This window comes from Galleria mellonella, unplaced genomic scaffold (genome assembly GCF_026898425.1).
Source record: "Galleria mellonella isolate WM207_F2 unplaced genomic scaffold, CSIRO_AGI_GalMel_v1 utg89, whole genome shotgun sequence".
NCBI classification, from domain to species: domain Eukaryota; kingdom Metazoa; phylum Arthropoda; class Insecta; order Lepidoptera; family Pyralidae; genus Galleria; species Galleria mellonella.
The window spans coordinates 604,343-617,773 of NW_026442169.1; the positions used below are offsets into that span (position 1 = coordinate 604,343).

At 36.6% G+C, this 13,431-nt stretch overlaps 2 protein-coding genes across 2 annotated transcripts in view; one reads left to right on the forward strand and one right to left on the reverse strand.

Annotated features, from left to right (window-relative positions):
* Window positions 1-13,431, reverse strand: part of LOC113519921 (E3 ubiquitin-protein ligase Ubr3) — a 151,192-nt gene that overhangs the window by 77,409 nt on the left and 60,352 nt on the right. The window contains exon 9 of the mRNA XM_052902242.1: window positions 12,939-13,094. Coding sequence (XP_052758202.1) covers window positions 12,939-13,094 — 156 coding nt within the window. The remainder of the gene's footprint in view (window positions 1-12,938; window positions 13,095-13,431) is intronic.
* On the forward strand, window positions 1,410-11,131 carry LOC116413096 (uncharacterized). Its single transcript, XM_052902243.1, has 10 exons — window positions 1,410-1,950; window positions 2,736-2,892; window positions 4,003-4,140; window positions 6,127-6,344; window positions 6,773-6,898; window positions 8,102-8,226; window positions 8,322-8,555; window positions 9,036-9,167; window positions 9,963-10,132; window positions 10,926-11,131. Exons 1-10 carry the CDS (start codon window positions 1,486-1,488, stop codon window positions 11,057-11,059), a joined length of 1,899 nt encoding a protein of 632 aa, XP_052758203.1. The 5' UTR covers window positions 1,410-1,485; the 3' UTR covers window positions 11,060-11,131.

The following is a 13,431-nucleotide window of genomic DNA, read 5'->3' on the forward strand; positions in this document are numbered from 1 at the left end:
CGTCATACTCGAAAACTGCTTCCAACTATATCTATTGTGTTCTAATTTTGAAGGAAAAAGTACGCTAGACTTGACATTTTCTTGTTTGACAAAAGAAGCTCAGCTCCTTAGCTAACAGAAGTAAAAATATATGGGGGATACCATGGAAGCCACAGTATAAAATGTAACGCGAGTGCTTGTTTCCAATTGTACAAAACAAAATATATTACGTATGCATGTACACAATAACAGATAGTTACATAAACGACCATTCACTATCACATGGATAACATTCATTGTAAAGTTATCGATTAAGTAATAGTGAAAAAACATTTTATTAAAAAAAAAATCGACCCATCGATTTTATTCCAATCTTAAATTTTAGACAACATACATATAGGCGAAGGAAGGTTGTAATTATAAAGAGGGAAGCTAAAGTCATTAGCATACTTTTATGGGGATATTCTATTATTTAAACTCAACAATTATTTAAAGAAACACAAGTTGAAAAATGCCAAAAAATGTAATCAACTCTTTTGTCATTCAAAGTTCTATAAAAAAACATATTTTCTTTGGCTATACTCGTCCAAATCGCTCTTTCTCTCTCTAGCGAAGCGGGCGGCAAGGTGAGACAATTTAGGAAGTGTGGATAGTATATATATGGATAGTATATATATATAGTAGCAGGAAAAAAGAAGAGCACGGGCGTCCACTTGCCCATATATAAACTGTACTGTGTAATTATAATAATTAATATTAAATTGTATGTGAAACGCAAAGAAATAAACCAAAGGATAAACGATAAATGACATCGATAATTTTGAGAGTTCCATACTACTGCGACGCGTTTTGCTGTTCAGTTACAACAGAAGGAGGGAGGAAGAGAGGCATGCATTCTTTACATATGTAAATATATATCTATACATATACCTAATACACATATTCTATAAATTGAGTTTATGCAACTTAAAATGGCAAACAAACTGACGGCCCACCTGATGAAAAGTGGTAATCATAGCCTATAGACATGAGCAGTACCATGGACATAACAGAGTATAACTGTTTCGTCCATGATACCCCCATGCCTTGCCATTTCTAAGGATTAAAGTGTTATTCCTAGGTATTCTGTAAATTCACTACTGTCCTACTCTTCAAACCGAAACACATCCATGCAAACACAACTGCTTCACGGTTAAAACAAAAATGGGACAGATATGCCCAAGCACGACTTTTGTACAAAGTCTCCCTCTGGTAAAATTGAATGCATTAATTTTACGAGCAACTAACAACTCTGATTTAGTCCTGTGTACAGAAATCAGGTAAAAATTCAAACAGAAAATAATCCAAGTTTATCGACATGAGCCGTGGATGGTTTTTGTATGCCTTCACTACGCAACACGTTGATAATCAACCTTTGCCGCACGCGCCCACCGACGCCACTCTGCAGAGGTGATGCGTCCTGGACGCAAGTTCGCTATCATTTTTATAAAATAAATCCGCGACGTAATGAGGTTATCATGGCTCTTCGCGGTATTCACATTTGTTCCAACAAACGGATTGTCTCCGATAGATAAGATCCGAAACAAACTTTATACAATTGAAAGGCAACAATGGGATTACTTAAATGACCAGCAGTGGCGTACGTCAGGCTCCGCTGACATTGACCTGGCCAAGGTGTTTGTATCATTCGACGATGAAATTCATAGATGGCCGCTAGCCGCCCCACCAGTGCTGAGCAGTTCGTGGTGGAAAAAGCCGCAGAAGCAAGTGCGGCACATCCAAGAGATGTACGCAACGTTCTTGGAGTTCATGAGGCAGCAGACCGAGCCGGGCGTGAAGCCAGCCCGCGTCAGGGAGTGGTTGAGTTTGGCGGCGAGTGTGCTTAGTGATCCTAAGACTGCCGTGTCTCGAGCTATGTCTCAGCTCCAAAAGTCAATATTGATTGATAAAATATTCCACATTATTGTGCAGGTAATTTGTATCTTGTACACTTGAAAATAAGGAGTTTTTATTTTTTATTCGTTTATATTATATGTTATATTTATTTTAATCATTTACATAAAGTTTATCTGGAAGAGATTGCTTTAGCAATAATGAGTAAATGAATAAAGGGTAAAATGGAGATCTTTTAAAATTATATCTAGCGATTAATTTAACATTTTATTTAAAGAAATCAAGATACGAAAATGATAAAAAGTACATGCTGACGCAGCGCGTCCAGTTAATTTAGTAGTTCATCTAAATCACTTTCATTTTTGTTACTAACGTAGTAAGAAAAATGAAAAAATTTCTTTTTTGTAAAAAAGTCGTCTTCGGAGAAATTGCTGACTTATATCTATAACTTTTGACAGCCTAAAAATGATAGGGATCGAATGTTTCATTTTCGGACCATTAATTCTTTTTAACACCAGAAAAAATTACGAGTATTAACGAAAAAATCGAATTTCGACATAACGTCATTTTTTTTTTATTTTTGTACTTATTAGGTTTTTATTACATAATAAAAATTGGAAAAATAGCCACGATTGCAGTAGTGTAACAGCTCTTTTTTTATGCAACTTAGAATGGCAAACAAGCTCAGGACCCACCTGATGGATAATGGTAACCTATAGACATGAACATTATCATGGACGTAACAGAATATACTGTATTGCCCATGATATCGTCCATACCATTCCTAAAGACTAAGGGGTTTTGACTCTGTACCCTATAATTTAATTATATGTTGCATTATAATATGTCAATGTATGTTATAGGAACAACGTAAATACTATAATCGATCGGAGCTGTGCGAGCTACAAGTGTCTCCACACCAGCTCATCTACGACTTGTACAACACCATAGTCCTGGCGGAGATCAAGGGCTACGCCATGATGCAGTTCTCTTGGATGCTACTGAAGATATATCGACCAGGTTTCAAATATATTTTATTGTATTTTTTTAAGAGGGAGACTGTACAAAAGTCGATTGCTTGGATACCTCTGTCCCATTCGTGTTTCTAACTTGAGACAGTTGTGTTTGCATGGCTGTGTTTCAATTTAAAGGGTGGGATATGGCGTGAATTTACAAGATACAGAGGAATAACACCTGAGTCCTCAGGAATGGCAACGCTTAAGGGGTATCATGGGCGAAACAGTATACTCTGTTATGTCCATGGTACTGCTCATGTCTATAGGCGACGGTTACCACTTTCCATCAGGTGGGCCGTCAGCTTGTTTGCCATTCTAAGTTGTATAAAAAGAATTGACGACCAGTGGAAATGAGTTTAAATTATAATAATAATTCTACAATTAGATTATAACATAATTATTCTGACAAGGAAAAATATCCTTGTTTAAAATCTATTTACAAGAATACGATATATAATATCAGTATTACAGTACATATGTTAATATAAATAAAAAAAAACACAAATAAAACCGTAACAAATAAACCGCAAATTAACATGTTATTCAAATAATTATTATGTATATAATAATATGTACTTGTGTACATATATAATAAAATTTCAAGTGTAGGTACCTAACTAATAGTGACGCTTGTATTGATAGATAAAATCAGGGAATACCCACCCTATAAAATTGTCAAATGTGTACCTATATTGAATACTAGCAGCCCGTCCCGGCGTCGCAGGGGTAGACATTTTTACAAAGTGGCCATTAAGGCTGCACACGCGACGGAAGCTTAAAAATGGAGTAATTTTCTCCCGTTTTCCCAACATTTCCCCTCACTGCTCTGCTCCTATTGATCGTAGCATGATGAAAAGCATACTACAACCTGCCCAAGAGCATGAAGAATAATTGTACTAAGTTTCGGTAAAATCCGTCGAGTACTTTTTGTTTGGGGGGTATCATGGGCGAAACAGTATACTCTGTTATGTCCATGGTACTGCTCATGTCTATAGGCGACGGTTACCACTTTCCATCAGCTGGACCGTTAGCTTGTTTGCCATTGTAAGTTGTATGAAAAAAAAGTAAAAAAAAAACATTGCCACATCTAAAAATAACCTTATCTAATTTACAGGCAACACAACAACAGAGGCGAATTCAACAAGATCGCATTATGTACAAAGCGTGTTACTGACAGCACAGGCCACTAGGGATGCATTGGCTGATGCCAACAGAGAGCTATACCGTTGCGACCCTTTACAACACGAACGGGGTACGTGATCACCCTGAATATTTTTAATCTACCATATAATTAAAGCGTATTTGTTAGTTCGTACTTGAATTTATTACGTAGTGTGTAAATACTTCAAAATTCGTTCTAGCAACCATAACCAAGGTTTTTACTACTTGTGTACCTTTATATACAGTTTACACGTGTTGTGTTATGGACTCATGTATGGAGCCGAAATGAAGCGTTACCATCAGAACGTTTCTATGGTTTTCGCAAAGGAAAAGTATTGTACACTATATTAAATGTTGCCAAATCGGTTTAGACGTTCTCATGTGAGGCGTTTACCAACGGACACAATTTTTTATATTAGTCACTAAAAATCCTATATATATATATATATATATATATATATATATATATATATATATATATATATATATATATATATATATATATATATATATATATATATATATATATATATATATATATATATATATATATATATATATATATATATATATATATATATCAGCTATATATCTAGCTAGCACTACTATATTACTCTCAGATAATGTAGCTTTTTACAAGTAAAAGAATATTTAAAACCATTAAAGGATTTTTTGATTTTATCACTACATAATATAAAGTCGCTGTCGCTGTCTGTCCGTCCCTATGTATGCTTAAATCTTCAAAACTACGCACCAGATTTTGAAGCGGTTTTTTTTTTAATAGAAAGAGTGATTCAAGAGGAAGGTTTGTATGTATAATACATGCATAATATTGTAGAAGAACACATAATTCTAGGTTTCTAATGTGATGTCGTAATGTGATGGGGGGCCGGCGACGCTATTTACATATGTAGTATCAACATTGCATCCGTGCGAAGTCGGGACGTTTCGCTGGTCCATTATAAAAAACAAAAAAAAAACCTGTTTCCATTATAATATTAATTTAGACAGTCACAGACGAAGTCAGATGACCTTTACGAGTATATATGTATTTCAAAGTAAGAACCATCCAGATTTATTCACAACACATGGGGACATAAAGGCACAAGTCAGGACACAGAGAAAAAATAAACTACTTGTCCCAAAAAGTTCATTGACGCTATATCAAAAAACATCTCATTTATGACACAAAAAATATTTAATGGGTTACCTTCTGACATTCAGGTATTGCCTCTGATTAAATTTAAAAAAGAGCTAACTAAATTTTGGACAAACTTTTTTTTTTAGGAATATCTTGAGTGTTAATGACATTTTATTTATTTTACCCCTACTATTGTAATTTTTCTATTTTATAAATTTATTGTATTAGTTGTTATGTGTAGATATATGTATAAGTGACATAATGTACTATAACCTAGACTTTTAATATGTAAGGTCAATTTAAATAATATAATTGAATTATAATTTTATTTACCGCTTTTTTTTTTATAAAATGTAAAATATTTGCATGCCTACATCTTTTAAGGCAATTAAACAGGTGCTAAAATAATACCACGTTGTTTGTAATAATTTTTTCTCAAACATGCTTGGAAATGTGAGCATATATGATAAATCAAAAATGAACAGATAATGTGGGCAGCGGCCGGCAAAGTTATATGAAAATCCATATCTGTTGTTTTGCGGCCAGATAAAACTATGTAAACTCATATCTGTCCTGTAATTTAAAAATGGAAATATAATTCGAAACATGGCTACCAAGAAGGTTAATACAAGGTTTTATTTAAATTTCGAACTGTCTTGCAAACAGAAAGCTGTTTATTAAAAAAAAAAAAACAAAGGAATATTATGGCACGTGAAAAATTATTATTGTTCGTTATTCGTCATTGAATTTAAAAAGTAAAATTGTGTTTTTGATTTCCGCGCATTGTTTAAACAAGCCTTGGCCACGAAGGCATTGATAATACCACATTCGCACGTTCGTCCATCAATGCCTCAGTTGATGGCCGCTGCAGTAATGTACTATAAACTGTTTAATGCAAATAAACTCATTTAATTTCATTTCGATATCGATTTACAGGCAAAACTTACGATGAAATAATTCGTTTACTGCAAGGCTATATAGAGAATGAAATAGACATGAACCAGGAGAGCACATGCCAGCAAAACTGCGTCAATTACAAAGTAGCCAAGAACTATGGTTGCTTTAAAGACCAATTTTGCTCACAGCAACCCAAGTGCAAAGGCACCATACTCAACTGTACGTTCGTCGAGGCTGATATGACAATTGCTGCCGCGGTACGTTACTATTTTTTTTTTATCAAAGTTTACAAATTTTATTACAATTTTTTTTTCCCTCTGTCCTTTCATTTTAGAGTCAATTCTGAAATCGACTTTGAAATTCCGATTCATAAACATTCATGGTCAAAATGACCAAATAGCTTTTTGACAGTTTTTTTTTTTTTATTTTTCAATATAGATTTTAAAATTATCTATCCGTCTATCTTAAGAACTGCGGTCTTGTCGGTGGAGCTCTTGCCACTCACTACGATTTTCAGCGAGTCTCTTCACCTCTTGATACGACACGACACCAACTCCTTCCTTGATCTGCCTGATGTAACTACGCCTCGGTCTCCCTCTTCCCCTCCTTCCTTCTATTATAATGTTCATAAGTTCGTCGTGTCGTATTAAGTGTTTATAAATTAATAATAAAATATTGTACACAGAATTCCAAAAGCCATCGTCGTTACGAATGGATTCAGTATAAAACCGGACGGACGCTTGGGAAGCAAAACAAAGAGAGGTGTGAAAATAACGATAAATGCCGGAAAAATTTCGTAACCCAACATCAGGTGATAAAAGCTTTTATTACACAGAGTAAAATCGAAAGTATTAGCTTTATTCCACTTTTTTTTTAATAGAATAGAAATAATCCTTATTTAAATAGACTTGTTTACAAGCTTTTTTAAATTGTCAATTTTATATGATTGTAATATGGTTGAGTTCGGAATGTTGGTATCTGCTGAGAAGAACCCTCAAGAAAATCAGCAGTTACTCTTTTCAAATGATTGTTACATGTATACTGTAACTATAGTTAGAATTAAATTCTATATATATTATTACTAATAAGAAAAGAAACAAGCAAACATGAGCAGACCCGTTCACGAGAATGACTGATGAGTCAGCTATCATTGTGCTCAACAATATTTTAGGAAACTCGACGAGTCGCCCCATCACGCTAATAAAAAACAAATCTCCCAGACCAATAGAAACACGTGTAGGGATCGAATTGCCAACTATCATATACTGGAGTGTAAACTTCTAATAAATAGTGTGGGGGGAAAGGGATTGTTAGCAATGAAGTTTGACAGCCCCATTGCTATCAATATGCCTTATTAGGTCGACCTCCACGTGGTTCCCCTTGGAAACCATCGTGAACAATTCTTGTTGAATTAGTCATGATGGGCTAACTGACCTAGTTCATCCTCATCTATCATCATTCACTGGTGTCCCGCCGGTGTATACCGATAGCGCGGGTGGGGTTACCATTCCATTATCATCCATAAAAAAAAAACTTCTAATAAATATAAATATTTGACCATCTATACATACATCAAACACAACTGCTTCACGGTTGAAACACAAATGGGACAGAGGTACCCGCAATCGACTTTTGTGCAAAGTCTCCCTCTGGTGAAGGTACTATGACGGAGATGAGTTTCTCAAATAGTAATTTTATACTTTTAACAATAGTTAAACAATTAATACCTACAAAACTACATCAATCTATCGATGGTCGTCAATCCTTGGGTAAGGGTTGGCAAGGCTTACGGGGAATTCCCCTTTACCCCAGCTTCAACTCCTGGGGCAACAACTCTTGGGTCTTTGGATCTAAGCGCACTCCATCTTGGTGTAGCGTAATCTTCTTTAAGTATTCTTTGTGGGAATTAGTGGGCGAAGAAACTCCTCTTCTCTCTTGTTATATATTTTTTTAATGTGAAACGCTTCACGATTTTGCGTGTCATCCTTTCGTAACGCTTTGGATGTTGTCGCAGGTGAACTCGTGGTGGCGCTGGTTGTTCTGGCACTGTTCATACTGCATGTGCTTGTGCGACGACCCAGAAAACTCTGACCGCTACTTCAGTCTCAAGGAAGTCACCTCCGATATTCGAGAAAACAAGTTAGTAACAATTCTCACCCGGATCTCTTTGAAGAGATGTTGTTTCATATGATTATATTTTAATAACAATTTATTAAAGCAGAGATATCTTTTAGGGTTGTAACCGGAATTCGTCTGGTGAAACTTGATAAGGTGTTCCATTTTCAAATCAGCGAGAGCACCCTTCATCAAGAGGGATTCGTCAGTCCGGGATCTTGGCTCCCGATAGAAAGAATCAATATTGACCAACAACAAAATGGCGTAGATTACCACACATTGAGTCACATTGCAAGAGCTATCGATCTAGACGATGTGGTGGCGCCGACCGGATGGGTTTTGACCGGAGTTAGGTGATTATCATAGTTTGCCTATGTTATTGCTTCTCTTTGAAGATCGATCAGATAGTTACGTAATAGCATATTACGTAGTTACTGTGACCTATTCGTTCTTACAGTTTCTTTTATTTATTTTACACGCAAGAGCAAACAAGTTCTAGACCACTTAGCGTTAAGAGGTAACTCTCGTATAATTAGAAGAACGTCGACTTTGAATAATGTATTATATTGTAAAATCTTGACCGTGTAGTCCCGGCATAGAATAGGCCACCACTTTCTTTCCCGTGGGGATAGGAAAACGCGACTAAGAAAAGGCGAAGGATGGGTAGCACCGTTCCTCTGAAAACATTTTGCTAATCCGCCTGCCTAGCGTGGCACCTACTGGTAACCAAAACGGGAGGCTACGTTCAGCAATAGACAGTTAAATGGTAATACATTAATGAAGTAAAACCGTTGATCGTTCACCAATCACTGATGTTAATATCTTTATTATAGGTTTCGCATGCTCGGCTCGCATCTGAACCTGTACATCCGGATCACAAAATTCAACTTCCAAACTGGCCGTCTGTCTTACAACAACAGTATGTGGTTAGGCAACGATAACACAGACGCAAGCGAAAATCCTAGGTGAGTAATAGAAAGAACTAAATATTTAGACTTGGCATTTGTTGTACTCTTAGTACGCTAGGAATGGCAAACGAGCGCCAGACGTGTTCTTTTCTAGTGATCTGACCAGTTCTAGAGCAAAGACACACGGGTATACGTCTCGGCCTTCCGATCTACTACAATTTCTGGCATGTATTTCCTTCACAACTGTTGTGTCTACACCAACTTCCTTTACTCGCTTCCGACGTCCCATTCTTTTTGTCATCTTTCTGTACCATTGGTCATCTCTGGCGACACGCACTAGTTAAAGACATTCGCCTTCAAACTTTAAGGTATTTTAGCTCTTTTACTTTCCAAAGTACACGGCGATGACAACTTATCTACTGATGGTTTCGATTGTCACTGGTGTCCCGCCATCTAGGAGGACAGATCATCGAATGGACAATGATTTGACTGTTATATTCCATTGTACAAACAGGAACACATCGGGGGGAATGGGATTGTTAGTAATGGAGACTAAGAATCCCATGGCTAGCAATATACTCAACCTCGCGGTTCCCCCTGGAAACCATCATGTTTAATTTTTGTCAAATTAATCATGGTGGGCCAACTGACCTGCATTCATTCTCATCTATGATCTTTCACTGGTGCCTCGTCGGTGTATACCGATAGCGCGGGCGGGGTTACCATTTCATTTTCACCCATTAAAGAAAAAAAACAGGAACACATCTATAAAAGCATAGTAGTCTGGTCGTCAGAGATACCCATGACGATGGCATTGTACACAGCTTTCCTCTGACAAATAGTTGTTCGTAGGAGCCGTTTGAATCTGAACCGGCCCAGTCTACCGACACGGAGCGCTGTTGCGTTGCCAGTGGACTCCAAGCACGACCAGTTCATGGAGTTCACACACAGCGACTTTGACAATGATGCGGCGCAGAGCACTGTGCCGTTCATCGACATACAACCACTGCAGCCATATACTCGTATGTATTGACAACGCTCTTTTCGTATTTAGGATTTGTTTTGTTGTGATTTTGTTAAGGCCCGATTAGAGTATAAATTCATCTGATCGATTTAGCTTTCAAATATGATTAATAATAATAATTTAATCACTTATTTTTTTTACTTATTTCTTGGCTAAATATATATTCATGTTTTTTAGTAAAAGTATAACAATTTATTTATAACATGCAGCTACCTTCTTAAAACAACTAAAGCTTAATTGCGGTTGCCAGCCCGCCTACTAAGCATGGCAACTATTGATAAACTCCTCCTTACTTAGTGGAGGAGTATGTTCAGCAGTGGACAGTCAATGTCTGATATGGTGATGATGATGGAAATTACTTTTGACTTTTTTTTTTTTATTAGCATTCATCATCTTTAAATACATATTTTCCTAAGTTTAATAAGTATTTAGACTGTTAAGTTGTTGAGAGACAAATTTTTAAGCATATTTTGCAGTTCATTACTGAAACTTTTGTAAATAAACAATCATTTTTTTGTTCTGATATTTTTGAATGGTTTCAAAACATTTGATAGACAAAAAACCGACTAATAACAGGACAAACAAAGACGATCTGGATATAGAAAGTACGGATAAATAAATTCCCATTTTTAATCACTGCGTTCGAATCTTCGAGCGTTAATTTTGTTCGTGTGGGGTGTTCACCTAACAACCATCATCCTCCTCACTGGTGTACCCTGGCAGCGTAACCCAGTAAACGCGGGTGGCGGCGAGCATTGTATTTCCACTGGCGTGTGTGTGCGCGTGCGCAGGCGGAGTGCTGCTAAGCGGGGCGGGCGTGTCGCACCGCGGCGCGGTGGGCTCGGGCGGGTTCGTGGCGCTCAAGCTATTCACCTATGACTACGCGCCGTACGTGCGCGCCCGTCAGCCGCGCGAACCCAGCTAGCGCCCCGCGACCCACCACGCTCAGGGCCACACTAGTGTTCGCGGGACCTCCAGTATTACTCATAAAGAACGGGGGGGGGGGGGGGGGGGGGGGGGGCTCTTATATCACAGCTACATTACCGCATCGTTTTCAATGTTTAACGTGTCACGAGTTCCAATCAATAGATATGGAATTGCGCGCAAAAATGCGTTTTAAATATAATCACTTATATTAACTTTACTATTATTTTATAGTACTTTATCTTATTCTCAATTTCGTGTATAATATAGTATATGTCATATATGTGTAAGTATATTTGTTATTTATATATATATTTATTCGTTTATATATGTAATTTTAGTATGTATGTATATCAATAATTAGTAGTACCGCATTCGAATATTCTGACACTTCCCTATGGTTGAGGAAATGCTTTTAGCATTAAGTCCGCCATGTACACATATTTGTACTAATGAATAAATAAATAAAATCACACAATTACTTCTTTATGTAATACTAGTTTTTACCCACAACTTCATCCTGATGATGGAAATATGTCAATTGACCGGAATCCTTATGAGAACAGTAAAAACAGTAGCGTTATGTCCTTCTCAATTTCAAATAATACATGTGTATCAAACTTCATGACAATTAGTTGAGCCGTTAAAAAAGGTCATAAACAAACTCACTTGCGCGTTTGTAATTACTAAGGAATTTAGCTTATTTATTTTAATAAAATTCTATAGCTATTGTTAGCGGTATCTCCTATTTAAGACGCCGCACCACCCGCCGCAACTATTAAAATGGTCGAAAACCAACGCATCGGCCATTTTGGTTGTCAGGCACGCACTCAAACAAATATCCGAATATAATAATAAAATTATATTATTATCACATTATTGTTAAATACAGAAATCTTGTATAAATTGATCTATTTAATTATACGAAACATTTGGTCTTAGTTTTTTTTTTTTTAATTAAAAATACGATATATTGTTAAGACTATATATATACACGCCAACTTTTAAACTAAGCCCAATGCAAAAATTGATATTTTTTTTTTATATCTATGATTAACGAATCCCGCTGTATGTATATTTGCAAGATATATTTTATGTTATTTCATATTTCTGCTATTTCTAATAAATAGCCGTTATTAAATAATACGATTGCCGACTTTTTAATATTTAAAAAAATACGGCAAAATATAAAATTGATAACTGATCAATAAAATTACTGTATTTTAATAAAATTTGTATGGTACGATTACAACCGTCTTTTTTTTTCATAACTCAAAAAGAGAATGTAATTTTAAAATCATATAAAAACACAAATTCAAAGGAAACCTTTTAAAAAAATAGTCGTTTTATATCATGAACCATCAAGAACTATATTTAAATTAATTCTGATTCCAATCTTTTTTTTTTTTATAAGTTCTAGTTCTAGTTTCTAAATTAGAATGGCAAACAAGCTGACGGCCCACCTGATGGAAAGTGGTAACCGTCGCCTATAGATATGAACAGTGCCATGGACATAACAAAGTATACTGTTTCGCCCGTGATATGCATTGCCATTCCTGAGGACTCAGGTGTTATTCCTCTGTACCCTGTAAATTCACTGCCATATCCCATCCTTCAAACCGAAACACAGCCATGCAAACACAACTGTTTCACGGTAGAAACACAAATGGGACAGAGATGCCCAAGCAAACGACTTTTGTACAAAGTCTTCCTCTGGTTTTAAACTTAAGTCTTCAATTAAAATGCAATCCGAGAACAAACTGATCAATTTTAGAGTTTGAAATTGGAATTAGTAAACATTTAGCGTTAAGCATCAGCTTGTGCACGAGTGTACAGGAGTTAAGAGTGATGATGTATGACGATGAGCGTTGGGCACGTACCTGCACGCGCAGCGGGTGCACGGCGAGCAGCGCCAGCAGGCGCGGCGGCGGCAGCACGGCGGCGGCCGCCAGCCGCATGTGGCGCACGCCCGCGCACAGGAACGCCGCCAGGTACCGGTGCAGCGGGAAGTGGAACGACGCCTGCATCACCTCCGCCTGCACCGCGCACCGCCATCATTACCACTCACCACTTATACACGTACATTTTATTGTGCACATAAAAGTAAACAATTTTCATCCATTCACCGATTTATGCACTACCCACCCTTACTCTCTCTTGACTCTCCCTTCCTTCCTCTACTTACACTTTTAAAATATTTATACTGTTAACACACGCAACTCATTGGTTTCTCCCCAGTGATATAGTATCACACACGTTAATATAAGAGAAATTTATATTGTTTTACATATAGTTCTCTTTCGAATTAAATTAAAAAAAAAAAAAAAAAAAAAAAAAAAACTGCAATTTCGAATTGAATAGTAAGAAACCAGA

Bases quoted from the DNA above. Each gene is read 5' to 3' on its own strand.
- LOC116413096 (XM_052902243.1), top strand. From the start codon at position 1,486: ATGAGGTTATCATGGCTCTTCGCGGTATTCACATTTGTTCCAACAAAC. The intron at 4,141-6,126 runs GTACGTGATCAC...ATCGATTTACAG, and splicing joins CCCTTTACAACACGAACGGG to GCAAAACTTACGATGAAATA. The intron at 9,168-9,962 runs GTGAGTAATAGA...AGTTGTTCGTAG, and splicing joins GACGCAAGCGAAAATCCTAG to GAGCCGTTTGAATCTGAACC.